The sequence below is a fragment of the Hyla sarda genome, chromosome 5 (assembly GCF_029499605.1).
Source record: "Hyla sarda isolate aHylSar1 chromosome 5, aHylSar1.hap1, whole genome shotgun sequence".
NCBI classification, from domain to species: Eukaryota; Metazoa; Chordata; class Amphibia; order Anura; family Hylidae; genus Hyla; species Hyla sarda.
Genome location: NC_079193.1, coordinates 34,846,914 through 34,866,161, shown reverse-complemented (window position 1 = coordinate 34,866,161; position 19,248 = coordinate 34,846,914). Strand labels below are relative to the sequence as shown.

At 46.0% G+C, this 19,248-nt stretch overlaps 1 protein-coding gene across 14 annotated transcripts in view; it reads right to left on the bottom strand.

Moving 5' to 3' along the window:
• The window catches only part of MALRD1 (MAM and LDL receptor class A domain containing 1), a 551,665-nt gene that overhangs the window by 268,247 nt on the left and 264,170 nt on the right, over positions 1–19,248 (bottom strand). For all 14 annotated transcript variants that reach the window (XM_056519234.1, XM_056519235.1, XM_056519233.1 and 11 more), the window contains 2 exons: positions 12,253–12,620; positions 7,225–7,646 (listed from right to left, as the gene is read on the bottom strand). In XM_056519234.1, coding sequence (XP_056375209.1) covers positions 7,225–7,646; positions 12,253–12,620 — 790 coding nt within the window. The remainder of the gene's footprint in view (positions 1–7,224; positions 7,647–12,252; positions 12,621–19,248) is intronic.

The following is a 19,248-nucleotide window of genomic DNA, read 5'->3' as shown; positions in this document are numbered from 1 at the left end:
GCCTGCTGATAAAAACATTAGGGCCGATGCTCTCTCTCGTTCCTCAGATGCCTCTGAAATTGAACTCTCTCCTCAACACATCATTCCTCCTGACTGCCTGATTTCCACTTCTCCAGCCTCCATCAGGCAAACTCCTCCAGGAAAGACCTTTGTTTCTCCACGCCAACGTCTTGGGATCCTCAAATGGGGTCACTCCTCCCATCTCGCAGGTCATGCGGGCATCAAGAAATCTGTGCAACTCATCTCTCGCTTCTATTGGTGGCCGACTCTAGAGACTGATGTGGTGGACTTTGTGCGAGCCTGCACTATCTGTGCCCGGGATAAGACTCCTCGCCAGAAGCCCGCTGGTTTTCTTCATCCTCTACCTGTCCCCGAACAACCTTGGTCTCTGATTGGTATGGATTTTATTACTGACTTACCCCCATCCCATGGCAACACTGTTATTTGGGTGGTCGTTGATCGATTCTCCAAAATGGCACATTTCATCCCTCTTCCTGGCCTTCCTTCAGCGCCTCAGTTGGCTAAACAATTTTTTGTACACATTTTTCGTCTTCACGGGTTGCCTACACAGATCGTCTCGGATAGAGGCGTCCAATTTGTGTCTAAATTCTGGAGGGCTCTCTGTAAACAACTCAAGATTAAATTAAATTTTTCTTCTGCATACCATCCTCAATCCAATGGACAAGTAGAGAGAATTAACCAGATCTTGGGTGACTATTTACGACATTTTGTTTCCTCCCGCCAGGATGACTGGGCAGATCTTCTACCTTGGGCCGAATTCTCGTATAATTTCAGAATCTCTGAATCTTCCTCCAAATCTCCGTTTTTCGTGGTGTACGGCCGTCACCCTCTTCCCCCCCTCCCTACCCCCTTGCCCTCTGGTCTGCCCGCTGTGGATGAAATTTCTCGTGATCTTTCCACCATATGGAAAGAGACCCAAAATTCTCTCTTACAGGCTTCTTCTCGCATGAAGAGATTCGCAGATAAGAAAAGAAGAGCTCCTCCCATTTTTTCCCCTGGAGACAAGGTATGGCTCTCCGCTAAATATGTCCGTTTCCGTGTCCCGAGCTATAAGTTGGGACCACGCTATCTTGGTCCTTTTAAAGTTTTGTGTCAAATTAATCCTGTCTCTTATAAACTTCTTCTTCCTCCTTCTCTTCGTATCCCTAATGCCTTTCACGTCTCTCTTCTTAAACCTCTCATCCTCAACCGTTTTTCTCCTAAATCTGTTCCTCCCACTCCTGTTTCCGGCTCCTCGGACATCTTCTCTGTCAAAGAGATTTTGGCCTCTAAAAAGGTCAGGGGAAGAACTTTTTTTTTAGTGGATTGGGAGGGTTGTGGTCCAGAAGAGAGGTCCTGGGAACCTGAGGACAATATCCTGGACAAAAGTCTGATCCTCAGGTTCTCAGGCCCCAAGAAGAGGGGGAGACCCAAGGGGGGGGGTACTGTTACGCCGAGCGCTCCGGGTCCCCGCTCCTCCCCGGAGCGCTCGCTACACTTCCCTCACTGCAGCGCCCCGGTCGGTTCCACGGACCCGGGGCGCTGCGTTACCACCTCCGGCCGGGATGCGATTCGCGATGCGGGTAGCGCCCGCTCGCGATGCGCACCCCGGCTCCCGTACCTTACTCGCTCCCCGTCAGTTCTGTCCCGGCGCGCGCGGCCCCGCTCCCTAGGGCGCGCGCGCGCCGGGTCTTTGCGATTTAAAGGGCCACTGCACCGCTGATTGGTGCAGTGGTTCCAATTAGTGTTTACACCTGTGCACTTCCCTATATCACCTCACTTCCCCTTCACTCCCTCGCCGGATCTTGTTGCCCTAGTGCCAGTGAAAGCGTTCCTTGTGTGTTCCTTGCCTGTGATTCCAGACCTTCTGCCGTTGCCCCTGACTACGATCCTTGCTGCCTGCCCCGACCTTCTGCTACGTCCGACCTTGCTTCTGTCTACTCCCTTGTACCGCGCCTATCTTCAGCAGCCAGAGAGGTTGAGCCGTTGCTAGGGGATACGACCTGGTCACTACCGCCGCAGCAAGACCATCCCGCTTTGCGGCGGGCTCTGGTGAAAACCAGTAGTGACTTAGAACCGATCCTCTAGCACGGTCCACGCCAATCCCTCTCTGGCACAGAGGATCCACTACCTGCCAGCCGGCATCGTGACAGGGACTATAAGAATAGAGTGGGCACTTCTCATCTTTCACTCACCCCTGTCTTCCATTAAGGCATCCCATCATTATTGTTTTCCACCTTTTAGATCAAAATTTTGGTTATTGTGTTGTGCGGACTTTGGCATTTTTATTATCGGGCTTAATTGGCTATACAGATTTAATAGTTTCTCTATTGTGCCTAATCGGTGGCTTTCTGGGTTGTGATTTGGCATTTGTTTTGAATGACAGCCAGGGGGCTTACTACAAGGCTGTCTGGAGCCTTAGGCTATGTTCACACAGTGGAATTTCTTCACGGAATTCTGCATGGAAATTCTTGCAGCAGAAATTCTGCTGTGTGAATGCGACAGCGGAATCCCATTGAAGTGTATTGGCTATAAATTCATGCAGAATTTCATGCAGAAATTCTGGCGTGTGAACCTGGCCTTATAGTCTGATTTGCTGATCTCTATACATGGCTAAAGAAAGAAAATTAATCTTTGTCCTACTCCTAGTTAAAGGGGCTATCCTGTTTCAGTTGGGTCCCTACTTTTCTTCAATAAGCAGTGTGAAATGGATTAATCAGTACAGTCAAGGAAAGGAGAGATTTAAAGGGGTACTCCACTTCCCCAGCGTTCAGAACATTTAGTTCTGAACAATGGGTGCGGGCTGCGTGGGACGTGACGTCACGGCCATGCTCCCTCAATGCAAGTCTATGGGAGACTTGCATTGAGGGAACATGGTGGCACGTTACAACCCCCACAGCCCACACCCAGTACCCCTTTAAAGGAGTAGAACAGTTTAGGAAAATGTATCTCTATCCAAAGGATGGGGATACGTTTCAGATTGCAGGGGATCCGACTGCTGGTACCTCCGCAATCACTTGCCTGGCACTTTGGCTCCCCTTGTGCATGGAGTGGGGGAAAGCCGAAGCACTGCACTCATGTATCTCCAGCTCTCCCTTAGAGATGTAAGGAGGGGGCATGTCGACCCCCGCTCTGTGCACAAGGAGAGAAAGAGCGCTGAGCAGAAGATTGTAGGGGTCCCAGCCGTTGAACACCCCCCCCCCCCAAGATCTGACAGTTATCCCCTATCTTTTAGATAGGGATACACTTTCCTAAACTGGTCTACTCCTTTAAGTCTCTGCTTCCCTTGACTGTACTGACTTATCCAGTTCACACTGTTTATAGGAAAAAATAGGGACCCAACTTGAGTTAGTTGTTTACCTCTCAAAGGGCCACATTATAGATGTGTACATCCTTAAATACAAGCTTATAGTTCAGTAAACCAAATAGGCTTTGTGCCTCGGTTTCTGGCTTCCTTCATTTCCCCAAGCTGCCGTTTGTAGAATGAAATCTATTGTTAATGTGTTTGTAGTGAGGGCTATATTTCATCTTTACTCTGATTCTTGTTATTCCAAATGAAGATAGGTTCAATGAAAGTTCAGTGAATTTAGTTATTAAGTGTTCTGTTAGAGTATAGACTTCCATAGACAACGCCATCCTTGTGTTTAATGGTGCAGCTTGAGTAGTGCTCAGTGAATCATATACATGTGGGTGGCTGGACTTCATTTTACACGTTATATACGTGTTATTAAAAGAAATAATCCTGCACAACTGTGTCTGTATTAAAGTCAGAATTCTCAACCATTAAGAGTTAATGGAATAGTTTTAATGTTTTGTTAATATTGCTCTGGAAATAAATTCTAAATTATTCTGCACGCAAATAGATTTTTCATTTTAGAAACCTAGAATGTTTTGGCAAATAAGAACTATTCAGCCCATCTAGTCTGCCCAATATTCTGAAAACTATGAATAGACCTATCTTATATGAAGGATAGCCTTATACCTATCTGTGGTGGCGGAGTGTGTGGTGCAGGGCAGATGTTGTTACCCTAGGGCCAGATGGTATTAACCCCTTGTATTCGTGATGCCAGGGTGTGGTTTAGCCTATAACCACCCGAAGGTATACCGCTGGATCATGGTCTAGGCACGGGGGCAATAAAGACTCCGATGCCAAGTTACGGACAACGGTAGCTTTACTGAGGGTAGACAGATGGTACAGTCTATACAGTTCAGCCAGGGCCACGGAGGTGACCAGTGATGCAGAGACCTTAAGGGCTTGCTGGCACTTGTAGTAGGACTGGACAATTGAATGCAGATCACGCTGACTTGACAGATGACAGGGACTGACTTGACTTGACTCATAAAGCTGTGACTTTAGCTTACTTGAATTGATGGTGGTTGCAGGACTTGACTTTGAGGTCTCCACACTAGGCATGACAGACCTCAGCTTAGCAGAAGAGCAGAGCTCAAAAGAGAGAAGCGCCACCCAGGGCTTATATGGGGGAGACTAGCGGGGAGCCCATAGGTCACTCTTGGGATCACCTGGTCACTGGTACCTCCTGGGTAACAATCACATGACACATCACATGGTATAACTCTTAAAGCAACATTACATTTTATAACACTTTACATGGTAAAACATATTTACAATGGGGAAACTATTGCAGGGGGCCTTGGGGACACTGAAGGAGGCTGCCTGACAGGACAGCAGGAGCACGAGGTAACACCTCCCGTACTGGGCAACCACATATCGCTATCTTATATGAAGGATAGCCTTATGCCTATTCCATGCATGCTTAAACTTCACTGTAATTGCAGCTACCACTTCTGCAGGAAGGTTATTCCAGGCATCCACTACTCTTTCAGTACTCTCTCTACTACTTCTCTCCTTGCTCATTGTAGCAAACAGTTAGGGCTAAATCCCTAAACCTGGATTCAATCCAAACTTTGGGATGTTTGCAGCTTGCCAAACTTTCAAATGTTGCTAGGTCAGGCTTGTGTGAACCTGGCACTGTCGGAGATGAAATGTGCTCACAACTGACAGCTGCGAGTACAGCTCAGCCCAGCAAGAGAGGAGTTAATTAGTGATGTTGAGCAGTGCTATTTAACTCAATGGGGGGGGGGGGGGGGTATATTCATTATACAGCCATCTGGATGGTTGTATAATGTATACAGTGAATTTGGTGGCCCAGTACGGGATGGTGTTTTCCCAAACCTTTCCTGCCCCGTCAGGCAGTGTCCCTCAGTGTCCCCAGGGCCCCCCTGCAGTTGTTTTCCCCCATGTAAATATGTTATGCATTTTATTGTGTGTTGTGACATTAATAAATGTACCATGTGATTGTTACCCAGGAGATACTAGTGACCAGCTGACCCCAAAGGTGACCTATGGACTCTCTGCTCATCTCCTCCATATAAACCATGGGTGGAGCTAGCATCTCTCTCTTGTTCCTGAGGTCCAGTGCAGTCAATTCATCTTAGTGCGTGTGTCCAGAACATTGGAGGCCTTAAGTCAACTCCTGCAGCTACAAGTCAAGTCCTGCAGCCTCAAGTCAAGTGCAAGGTAAACTAAAGTCACAGCCCTGTCAGTCAAGTCAAGTCTTATGTCTATCCAGCATGGCTTGCACTAAATTCTCCTGTCTACTATAAGTCCCAGCAAACCAGTGAGGTCTCTGTGTCATTGGTCACCTTCTTGGGCCCTGGCTGTACTGCATAGATTGTAACAACTCTCAACCCTCAGTAAAGCTACCGTTGTCCGTAACTTGGCATCGGTGTCTTCATTGCCTCCGTGCCTAGCCCAGGATCCAGCAATATACCTTTGGGTGGTTATTTTGGAAGATTGCAGCTCTACTCCTAGCTCACAAGCACACCTGCGTCTCGGACCCGCCGGCACCGCCCCGGCTTCCAAACAAACAGCAATAGAACAAAGGCAAATGTCCAGCGCTGGATAGTGGTGAATTTTCTTGGCTCTTTATTCAAGGATCAATAACATGCAAAATACAAGGTACAAATTCTAACGTATTTCACGCAATGATGCGTGATCTAAGCGCATAATTGTGTGAAACGCGTCAGAATTTGTACCTTGTATTTTGCATGTTATTCATCCTTGAATAAAGAGCCAAGAAAATTCACCACTATCCAGCGCTGGACATTTGCCTTTGTTCTATTGCTTTGGGTGGTTATAGGCTAAACCACGCTCTGGAGTCACGAACACAAGGGGTTAATACCTAGGGTAACAACATCTGCCCTGCACCACACACCCCGCCATTACCACATGAAGAGAGTGATACTTACCATCTCTTCGCTGGTCCGGGCCTCTTCTTGTGTAGCTCTGCCCCTCCCACGTGATGTCATCACTAGAGGGGGGGGGCTACACATGAAGACACCCGGACCAGTGACAACATAGTAAGTATCACTCTCTTCACTGTATACATTATACAGCCATATTGATCGCTGTATAATGTACACCTCCCAAGGAGTTAACCAGCACTGCTCAGCAGCAATAATTAACTCCTTCCTTGCTGGATAGTGATCAGCCTAGCAAGATGTTACAGTTAACCAGCTAAGCCTTTCAGCTTTGTTACAGTTAACCCTTTCACTGCCGGATCATGGCAAACTTGTTTGCTGCAAACCAAATACTTTCGGAAAGTTCAGCAAAATTTTGTACATATGAAAAGTTTTTCTTTAAAGCAACAGGTACACTTTAAGAGTAATATAGCCGTGGAAATATTCCTAAGAAGATTTTGGTATAAGCATTAGTGATGAGCGGCAGGGGCCATATTCGAATTTGTGATATTTTGCCAATATATGGACGAATATTCATCTTATGTTCCTTCTCTTTTTTTTCATGCGAAAATTCGTTATGAAATTTGCATAGTGCGGATGCTCAATTATATCTTTAACCTAAAAGAGGGGAGGGATCAGTGTCCAGTCTGGAAGTGCCGATATTCGCATAAAAATGTGGATAAATATTTGCATAAAAATTTGCAAAAATGTTTACAATTTTTAAAAAAAGAATATTCGTCATTACGAATATATATCTATATTCTAAATATTCGTGAAATCGTGAAGTGCCAATATTCGTGGTAAAAGTTCGCATTTTGAATATTTGCGCTCAAAACTAATAAGCACAGCTGTAACCTGAATGAATTTATGGACTACTTAAGGACATTGCAAACATTTTATGTAAAGTATCTAAAATATTCAGATCTAAGAAACTACAGAAATATGAATAAATTGTGGAATTACCTGGAATGGCACAGAACTGTTTATGAAGAGAATTTTCTTTAACCATCGGTTTCCTTTGTTTCCAAATGATTGCCACAGTAATAGTCCTCTAGTGTTCCTCATGGTCCTTTTATAGACTGCCAAGGAATAAATCTGCCTTCCAAACATGTGGTAATGGAAGCGAAAAATACAAGTTTTATTTCCATTATTAACTGTAGCTTCTATTTCAGGACTTAGTAAGATGGCTTGGTTTCTGTACAGCTGAGGTTCTGATGTCTCAATGTAGAGGTAATGCCCTTTGGCTGTGCCCATAGTATGGTCTTTCATGGGTCCAGTGTCAAGAGTTGGTGTCTGGCCTTGATGTCTTTTCCAGTCAAAGTCATCATCGGTGTCTTGTGTCCAGTTACATAATCCGTCTTCAAAGTCACACTGTAATTCAGATGCTGCAAAGAAGCATTAAAAAGTTATGTAAAACTGATATATCCAACCAAAACTACTTAAAGGGGTACTCCACCCCTAGACATCTAATCCCAGGGGGTCCAGCCACTGGGACCCCCGCGATCTCTGTGCAGCACCTGGTGTTTGTTTAGAATGCTGGGTGCGAACGGCGGGTTCATGACGAAACTGTCTCATCCCTTGTGACATCACGCCACGCCCCCTCAATTCAAGACTATGGGAAGGGGCACTGGAGCCACCACGACCCCTCCTATAGACTTGCATTAAGGGGGTGAGGTGTGATGTCACAAGGGGGTCCCTTTAAGTGTCCATACCTCAATGGTAAGGATAGTGCTTAGAAGAGATTATATATATATATATATATATATATATATATATATACATATATATATATTAAGTTTACTTGTGAGTTCTAGGTTTACATTGACGATACACCTCTCCCCAAAACAGGTGTGTGTGTGTGTGTGGGGGGGGGGGGGGGCTTTAAAGAGGTACTCCAGAGGAGGGGGGGGGGGGGGAGGGTAAAAATTCTGATCAATTGGTGGTAGAAAATTAAACAGATTAGTAAATTACATCTGTTTAAAAACGGAAGTGTAGTTCTTTCCACTCTGACCACAGTTCTCTCTGCTGACACCTCTGTCCATGTCAGGAAAACAGCAGGGGGAAAAACAGCTGCAGAATATGCAGGTGTAAACTTACCCTAATGCTGAACTATTAGTTCACATGACTGACAACGAGGGGATAGGATGAGGTTTTCAGGGCAAGCAGTAGAATTGTATTACTAATTGTGGAAACAAATAACAAAGTAAAACATGGATAACAAAAAAAATGGATATTGGGGGAAAAAAACTGCAATATTTAAATGTAGATTAACTATTAAATGCTAAAAGCAGAACATTTTCCGAGACGGTGTTCTCTGTACATCCTTTGGTTTAATTTGCCTAGTAGCCTTTCCAGCAACTAAGCAAACGCTAAGCTTACAAAGAAAGAACAAAAAAGTAAAAACATCTTTTGAGGGCTCTTAAGTTATTATGATAATTTTCATGTTTGAAACATGATAGTCAATAGGAATATAAGGACTTCAAAGGCAGACTTTATATTTTTTCCTTTTCTTACAAATCTAATGGGCACGCTTAGAGTCATCGTATTTATCAAAGGACATTCTGTATAGAAAATAATGCCAGTTATATAATAGAGGAGAATTATGTGGAAATGTTTCAGGAGGCAATTTTTTATATAAAATAAATAATGCTCACATATAATAAAATGCAGAAATAGTACATAAAATAAAATATATATAAAATAAAGTCACATTAAGATATTTCCTTGCTTGAACCACTTATTATAGAAGCTGTCAATCCCACACAAAAGCTTTATGAAAGTCATATCAAGCTGGCCTGGTACCAGTTAACCAAAGGTTCATGACATGATCTACTATTGTTGCAATGCATTGGAACGTAAAATATTCTCATATACAGTAACATTGCTCTAACTGATTATCATCCAGACCTGACAGGTGTTGGATTATCAAATATAATAGATAACTAGACAACCACCAATAAGCTTAATATACTGATCGATCAGGAAGACAATGTAAAATAGGTATAGATATAGGTAGACCGTTTCTTGCCTCACAATGTTTTGTCTTTTAAATCAGTCTCTATGCTGTGCAATTCCCAGCTGCAGGGTGCACAAACTTGTGTACTGCAATTCCCAGCTGCAGGGTGCAGATCTTCAAAATAAGCACAATGTGTCAGCTATGGATGTGCTAAGTCAGGCTAAAGGCTGGTGGCCTAGTTCTAGTCCTTGGTACATCTTACACCTACAGGCTATTGTTGCCTACTCCTGTAGAAAAACACTCCTCTCCTCACTCCTAACTATCCTGAATGAAATGTTCAACTACCTCTTACATCCTCCGAAAAAGAGGCCAGGATAGGATTAAGATTTGCCCTCCTTTTAGAAGGTTTCAACACTTTGTGTGTGGTTAACACATTTACAGGCCTAGCACAGCCCTTGTACATATTTAAAGGACATCCGAAGGATAGGGAATGAGTTATAGATCGCCGGGGGTCTGGGCACTTGGACCCCCGTGATCTCCTGTACGGGGACCCGGCATTCTGCTGGGAGGGGGCGTGTACTATATGGGCCATGGCATTCTGCCGGAAGGGAGCGTTTCATCCCTGCATGATGCGGCGGCTGAAAGGTCCCTTCCGTGTATCTCTATGGCATACATGGGGGGGCGTATTGGCTGCCGCGTCATGCTGGGAAGAGACACGCCTCCTCCCAGCAGAATGCTGGGTCCCCATACAGGAGATCGCAGAGGGTCCCAGCACCAAGACTCCCACGATCTATAACTTATCCCCTATCCTTTGGATAGGGGATAAGTTAATTTACACTACAGATGTCCTTTAAAGGGAAAGTATTTTACAATATTAAACAGCATTAAATACAAATGCAGATAAGGTACCTGACTAAAAGGGTCAGGACCAAAGTAATATTGCAAGTATGAAATAACAAGTCGGTTACCAGAAAGATATTGCAGCAGAACAAATGTGAGTAAAAACAGGTAATCAAAGCCAGAATACTATACAGATTAGGATACACAGTGACAGGATCAAACAAGACTAAACAGAAGTACAACACACAAGGCTAGTGGCAAAGCAAGGGAAGTAATGAATCAGGACCTATACCATGGTGAAGAACACAAATCGGTCAGAATACAAGTTAGGATACAGGTTCAGGTAACAGATACAAACTATGCAGGATAAAACTGACCAATAGTAGAGACAGATCACAAAACAGACAGTACAAGACTAAAAACTAGATAAACAAGATAAACAACATAGCCATGGCTAAATCAAATAAACAAGTAAGAACTGAAACACACAAGCCTTAAAGCAAAGCTAAAAATCAAAAGCAACAGCCGGAAGGCTGATGAGGAATAAAATACTCCACCTCAGCTGCTGATTGGCCAGGCCTGTAACTCCTCACTGGTCAGAGCGCAACATGCAAAGCCTGACTGTTACGCCGAGCGCTCCGGGTCCCCGCTCCTCCCCGGAGCGCTCGCAGCGTTCACCTTGTCGCAGCGCCCCGGTCAGACCCGCTGACCGGGAGCGCTGCATTAATGTCACCGGCGGGGATGCGACGCGCGTAGCGGGACGCGCCCGCTCGAGGTTCGCATCCCAGTCTCCTTACCCGTCCTGTCCTCCGTCGGTTCAGTCCCGGCGCGCGCGGCCCCGCTCCCTAGGGCGCGCGCACGCCGGCTCTCTGCGATTTAAAGGGCCAGTGCGCCTCTGATTGGCGCCTGGCCCAATTAGTGAATACACCTGTGTCCATGCCTATATTACCTCACTTCCCCTTCCCAGCATCGCCGGATCTTGTTGCCCTTGTGCCAGTGAAAGCGTTCCTTGTATGTCCCAAGCCAGTGTTCCAGACCCTCTGCCATTGCCCCTGACTACGATCCTTGCTGCCTGCCCTGACCTTCTGCCACGTCCGACCTTGCTCTTGCCTAATCCCTTGTACCAGCGCCTATCTCAGCCGTCAGTTGGGGTTGAGTCGCTATCGGGTGGAACGACCTGGGGGTTACCTGCCGCTGCAAGACCATCCCGCTTTGCGGCGGGCTCTGGTGAAAACCAGTAACCCCTTAGACTCCGTTCCCCTGGTACGGCCCACGTCATCACCCCACTGACACAGAGGATCCACCACCAGTATCCTCACAGTATCCGGATCCTGACACTGACCAGGTGCAATTGTTACAACAGGAGCATTAGACTATAGTATGCACTGAGTAAGGTAAGAAATGCCATTATATATGCCTCAGTATGGTGCCATTCTAGAGTAGTAGTGTAAAGGGTATGGGGTGGCTAAAAAAGAGCCGATACCCTGGCAATTAAGATTAGAGATTTGCAGAAAAGTAGGCCTAAACATCTGCTGATGGAGATCGCCACTAGCTGAGGCCTGAGGAAGGAATCTGTTGAGCTGCAAATTTAGGCCAAACATTTGAGTCACCAGGAAGCAACCAACACTTAGTATAGTAATAGTATAGTTGCAATGAGGACAACCCTGAGACATAAAGGGGTACTCCACTGCCCCAGCGTTCGGAACATTTTATTCCGAACGCTGGGTGTGGGCGGCGGGGGGGTGATGATGTCATGGCCACACCCCCTCGTGCCATCACACCACGAAACCTCAATGCAAATCTATGGGTGGGGGCATAATGGCTGCCACACCCCTTCCCATAGACTTGCATTGAGGTGGTGCAGCATGACATGACGTGGGGCATGGCCATGATGTCACAACCCCGCTGCCCGCACCCAGCATTCTCAATGAACGCCGCTGCTGCACAGAGATCACGGGGGTCCCAGCGGTGGGACTCCCACAATCAGACATCTTATCCCCTATCCTTTGGATAGGGGATAAGATGTCTAGGTGCGGCATACCCCTTTAAAGATTGGGGACACCACTCCCTGTGAAATATTGTATGCAAAGAGACAGTTGTGGTACAGGCACCACGGTTGTGTGGTACAAACTGCAGTCTTACCAGTACCTTAAATGTGTGTTTGGCTGAGAAGTGTAAATAATGGTGACACTTACTGCAATTGATTTCATCTGATCCATCTCCACAATCATCAATAAGATCGCACACCAGTAAGCTGCTTATACAAGCCTTCGTGTCCCTACACCAGAAGAGGTCGGCCCTGCTGCAGCTCTGGACAGCAGTAGGGAGTGAACAGTTTTCAAACACAATATCGTCAATGGCCGACACCCCTTCATAGTAGCCCATGTTCTTTTTATACACCGACAACTGGAACGGATGGGACAGGCGATCAAGCTGAATGAACGCCTTCAACCACTGATTCCCTTGGTTAAAGTAAGTTCTCCATAGCACAGTGGGCGCTCGCTCATTATCCACGTGTAAAAGTATTTCTGTTGCTCCCACTGATGATCCATAGTTGTAAAACCTAAAAAATAAAACAGACAAACAAGATGGAAAGCAACACTCCAAAGTTGGATTGCAAGGAGTGGCTTCTCCTTATTAAACCATGCAACATTTCTAATCCACAATGAAGTTGAATTCATTGTTCTATATCAGTGGTCTCCAAACTGTGGCCCTCAAACTATTGCAAACCTACAACTCCCAGCATGCCCGGACAGCCGCTGGCTGTCCGGGCATGCTGGAAGTTGTAAGCTTGCAACTACCGGAGAGCCACAGTTTGAAGACCACTGTTCTATACCTTCAATAAAGTCCTTAGCTACATCAGAACATTTGATTGAACATTAAATTGAGATCTGCAACCCTAGACACTTATCCCCTATCGCTGGGACCCCCTACAATCTTCTGTACAGGGCCCCTGCTCTGCCGCATCTCTCCTGTGCAGGAAGCGTGTTGGCCCCTCCATGTCTCTCTATGGGAGAGGCAGAGATGCAGCATTGGTGCATCCCCACCTCTCCCATAGAGCTGTATGAAGGGGGCGTGTCATTGACCTCAGTGAGGTCGACAACAAGCGCATTAGCCGTGCAGAACCGTGGCAATGCAAGGTCACCGTATGGGAGATCGTGGGGGGGTCCCAGCGGTCGGACCCCCTGCGATCAGACACTTATCCCTTATCCCCTATCTTAGAGGATAATGGTCTAAGACTGCAGTACTCCTTTAAAATGATCTTTCAGTTGTATTCCATTTTATGTTTTCTTGATAAAAGCAGTGGTTAACATTGCTGCCTTTTTGTGTTGGGATCCTAGGCTCTCTTTGCATTTGGGTGGGTTGCCTTCCACACCCTAAAAACCATATGGATAAGTTTTAGTTGGCATTTGGATTGTGAGCCCCATTGGGGTGGACCAATGTGAGTCATGAAATGCTCTGTACGGTGCTGCACAATATGATGGTGCTAAATAAATAAAGGAAAGGAGCGATCTTAACCTGTTAAGGATGAAGGGTGTATCCATACGCCCTGCATCCCGAGTCCTTAAGGATGCTGGGCGTATGGATACGCCCGTGGGAATTCCGGTCCCTGCCGCTAGCCGGTTGGGGACTGGATCGGGATGCCTGCTGAAATCATTCAGCAGGCACCCCGGCACATCGCCCAGGGGGGTCTCGAGACCCCCCCATGTCGGCGATCGGAGAAAATCGCATGTTAATTCAGACATGCGATTTTCTCCAATTCCGGGCTGATCGGGTCTCTGGTGACCCAATCGCCCGGAAAATAGGGATGATCGGAGTTGTCAGTGACTGCCCCGATCAGCCTAAAGGGATAGGAGTGAGGTCGCAGTGCTGCGATCTCCTCCTATCCTCTGCCATTAGTCAGAACTGAGTTCTGACCAATGGCAGCGCAGGACAGGGGGTTGCCATGGAAACCCCCGTTCTGCCCACCCCTGGATGTCGGGCAGAACAGGGGGGAGAAGATGGAGTCCTGTACGTGAGGAGAAGATGCGTGGGGCCCGGCGATCATCGCAGACATCCAGCGGAGATCACGGCTTAGGTAGGGAATCGTCGTGGGGGGGAGAAAGTGAAATTAATGTGATCTTTACTGTGGCAACCACTAGGAAGGCCGGACTGCAACTCCCAGCATGCCCAGACAGCCAAAGGCTGTCTGGGCATGCTGAGAGTTTTAGTTTTGCAACATCTGGAGGGTCACAGTTTGGTGACCACTGTTACAGTGGTGCCCAAACGGTAGCCCTCCAGATGTTGCCAAACTTCAACTCTCAGCATGCCTGGACCACCCAGGCATGCTGGGAGTTGTAGTTATGTAACATCTGTCCCTTCAGATTTTGCAATTTTCATGACATTTTTGGAAATTGCTGCTCTACTTTGAAGCCCTCTAATTTTTTCAAAAACTAAAAATATGTCCATTTTATGATGCCAACATAAAGTGGACATATTGTATTTGTGAATAAAAATAAAATGCATTTGGAATATTCATTTTCCTTACAAGTAGAGAGCTTCAAAGTTAGAAAAATGCAAAATTTTCTAAATTTTCATGACATTTTGGGATTTTTCACCAAGAAAGGATGCAAGTAACGCCGAAAATTTACCACCAAAATAAAGTAGAATATGTCACGAAAAAACATTCTCAGAGTCAGAATATTCGGTAAAAGCGTTTTAGAGTTATTAACGCTTAAAGTGACTGTGGTCAAAATTGCGAAAAAGGGCTCAGTCCTTAAGGGGTTAAAGGAAATCTGTACCTTTCCTGGTAAGTTTTATCCTGCAATCCATGTACTAGTTTAGTAGAGAAGAGCTACTTAACTAGTACATGGATTGCAGGATAAAACTTACCAGGAAAGGTTAAAGGACCTTTACATGTATAGCTTGGAAGAAGAGACAGAGGGGATATGATAGAGACTTTTAACTACATAAAGGAAATCAACACGGTAAAGGAGGAGAGGAGATTTAAAAGAAGAAAAACTACCACAAGAGGACATAGTTTTAAATTAAAGGGGCAAAGTTTTCTGCAGTAATATCAGGAAGTATTACTTTACTGAGAGAGTAGTGGATGCATGGAATAGCCTTCCTGCAGAAGTGGTTGCTGCAAATACAGTGAAGGAGTTTAAACATGCATGGGATAAGCATAAGACTATCCTTCATATAAGATAGGGATATGCATAAGGCTATCCTTCATATAAGATAGGGATATGCATAAGGCTATCCTTCATATAAGATAGGGATATGCATAAGGTTATCCTTCATATAAGATAGGGATAAGCATAATGCTATCCTTCATATAAGATAGGGATAGGTATAAGGCTGTCCTTTATATAAGATAGGGATAAGCATAAGGCTATCCTTCATATAAGATAGGGATAGGTATAAGGCTATCCTTCATATAAGATAGGAATAGGCATAAGGTTATCCTTCATATAAGATAGGGATAGGTATAAGGCTATCCTTCATATAAGATAGGAATAGGCATAAGGTTATCCTTCATATAAGATAGGGTCAGGGACTATTGATAGGATTCAGATTATTGGGAAGACTAGATGGGCCAAATGGTTCTTATCTGCCGACACATTCTATGTTTCTAACAATATTTAGGCCCTAAAACTAGCACAAATATGTTATCCAGGAGTCCGTTGATAATGATGGCCATGTGTCCTCTGGCTGATGTCCACAGTGGAAAAAAGGAACTTTTCAAATTTCCTGTAAAGAGTCATAGTGGTGGTGCCGCTCAGAGTCATGCTGGCTGGCTACACCCCTCCTCCTGGCTACACCCAGGAATACATCACCACAAGTCTGCTTTGCCGGCATCTGCCACATGCAGCATTTGCCAGAAGCATACTGTATTGGCCTTGGCATTATTTGCACACTGAGCATTTACTAGATGTCCCCCTAGGGCAGTGTTTCCAAACCAGTCCTCAGGTACACCCAACAGGCCATGTTTTTCACTACGCCCTATAATCGAATAAAAGGTGTATAAATCTAAGAAGATCCTTTAACCCTGCAACTTATTGTATTTAGGCAGCTTTTTACTAAGCTAAATTGTAGCCATATGTGATTTATTGTGTATCTAATAAAATGTGACAGTAATATGACCAAGCCCTGTATTGTGGATCTGCAACAATTACATGGGCTTCTGTGAAGGTGACATATGTTGGAGATATTTTCTCTAAACTTGCTTCTATGGGAGAATACCTCTTTAATGTGGCATACAAAGGGACATGACACATGGGACAGAAAAAACAATAGGGCCTCGTCGTAGCTCATGGGGTTTCTATTGCTTTGAAAGTTTTTTTAGCCTTTATTTTTAATATATGCTTTTCTTAGTCTTGTTATGTTGGTGTTCTTGTTACAATAATGGTAGTGTCATGACCGGGGGTGGACAGGGAGAGTGAGCCCCAAGCTGTCCCTAGAAACACTCTCCCTGCCTACTTGCCCATCCGCACATCGACAACTTGGAGCCGGTCCCTCCCTGCGCTAAAGTGCAATGGGCATAAAGGTACACAAGTTATACTGTACATAGTCGGCGACAGGTCAGAAACATAACGGGAAAACAACCAAACAACCAGAAAAACCAGACAGGATATAAATATACAAACAGGGCAGCATATAGCATACTAACATATAGTTCAGAAACCGGAATCAAGATAAACAGCAGATATGAATAAAGGAACAAGACTAGAAATGGAATAAGTATACAGCAGAAACCAGGTGATGCAGGGGACGAATAGATGAACTGAATGTAAAACACTAAACAGGTCAGGAAACATAGAACATTGTTCACACTGGACACAGAACAATGAAACAAACAAGACTCCGCCCTCCAAACAGTGGAGGGACATCAATAACAAAGCCAGATAGACTAGTAGCCAGCTGGCACACTACACTATGTGATCAAGATACTGGCCTAGAAGGAAACAGAAATATAATACACGGAGCACTAGACTAAGAATGGATCATTATAACAAACAGGAATATTACAAAACCAAACTCCGTAACATGAAGGAATACTGGTCAGGACTCTAAACAGGAATACTAAGCACAGAGCACGGTACAAGCAAGACTCACAGACTAAGATATAAGATGTACATAAAACCAAGCAGACTAAAATCGATGTCATAAACAGGAATCAACCATGGTTAAAACTAGGGATGTCCCGATACCGATACTAGTATCAGTATCGGGGCCGATACCAGGTATTTGCATGGTATCGGGGACTTGTCTAATGTCCCCGATACCAAATCTGATACCTGATGGAGTGCTCCACTCCGCTGCCCCGTTCTGCCGTCCACATCACTGTCACTGCCCCGTTCTGCTGTCCGCATCATGGTGTCTTATGGTGGAGAATGTGACAGACACACATCAATCCACTGCGCCCAGCGTAATGCTACAGAGGAAGTAGAGTGACTTGTATGTCACATGCTCCTCTATAAGACGCCATGATGCGGACAGCAGAACGGGGCAGCGGCAGTGATGAGTATGGGGCTGCAGAGTGGCGACACCAGACAGGTGCAAGTGATAAACTACAAGGGGGCCCTGCTGGCTACAAGGGGGAGGCCTACTATCTACAAGGGGTGGGGGTGTCTGCTGGCTACAAGGGGGAGGCCTGCTATCTACACGGGGGTCCTGCTGGCTACAAGGCTGGTCCTGCTGGCTACAAGGGGGGGGGTCCTGCTGGCTACAAGGAGAGGTCATGCTATCTACAAGGGGGGGGTCCTGCTATCTACAATGGGGGGTCCTGCTATCTACAAGGGGGTCCTGCTGGCTACAAGGGGGGTCCTGCTATCTACAAGGGCGAGTCCTGCTATCTACAAGGGGGAGGTCCTGCTATCTACAAGGGGGGTCCTGCTATCTAAAAGGGGGGGTACTGCTATCTAAAAGGGGGGTGCTGCTATCTACAAGGGGAGGTCATGCTATCTACAAGGGGGAGTCTTGCTATCTACAAGGGGGGGTCCTACTATCTACAAGGGGGTCCTGCTGGCTACAAGGGGGGGGGGAGTCTTGCTGGCTACAAGATGGGGTCCTGCTATCTACAAGGGGGAGGCCTGCTATCTACAAGGGAGAGGCCTGCTATCTACAAGGGGAGGCCTGCTATCTACAAGGGGGGTCCTGCTGGCTACAAGGGGGGCCTGCTATCTACAAGGGGGAGGCCTGCTATCTACAAGGGGGGGTCCTGCTATCTACAAGGGGGGGTCCTGCTATCTACAAGGGGAGGTCATGCTATCTACAAGGGAGGGGGGTCCTGCTATCTACAGGGGGGGTCCTGCTGGCTACAAGGGGTGGGGGGGGTCGTGCTGGCTACAAGGGGGGGGGGGTCCTGCTATCTACAAGGGGGCGGCCTGCTATCTACAAGGGAGAGGCCTGCTATCTACAAGGGGAGGCCTGCTATCTACAAGGGGGAGGCCTGCTGGCTACAATGGGGGGGGGGGCTGTGGTCTACAGGGGGGCTGCTACTAATGTCTGCATCTATCTATACTCCCTACTATTAAAGGCAATCTTACAGCAGAGTCATTTGCACTAACTTGAATTTATTAGTAGATAGTGCAGGTGGCCCGGATTCTACCACTGCTCACCATGTGATCATCAGCGCAATCGCTTCGGAGACATCAGTTTCGCCACCAATGCAAATTCTCTGTTCTGCCCAATGGAGAAGAGAGAGAAATCTTGGCTCATACTAAAGCAGCCGCCGCCATTGCACACAACAAGGAACCCACATATCAGCATGGTAAGCAGCGCCAGAAACCGTGTCACCCTGGTGTCAGATTCCCTTTAAAATTAAAGTACTCGTACTTGGTATTGGCGAGTACTAGAATTAAAGTATCAATACTCGTACTCGGTCTTAAAAAAATGGTATCGGGACATCCCTAGTTAAAACAGACAAACAGACATAGCAAAGGTAAAACTAATAACCAGCACAGAGTTCAGCAAAGCACAGGTTTACATAGCCCCACCCGAGTTCCCATTGGCTAATAGCATTTACTATTCCCTAGCCAGGGAGAATAGCACAGAAAACAGTTCATACATAAAAACAAAGTCTGAACAGGGCCTAAAACGGAAAAATGCAAAAACACAAAAACGGACATTACAGGTAGTACAGTGGTCCCCCAAGTTACAATATTAATTCGTTCCAGGACGACTGTTGTATGTTGAAACCATTGTAT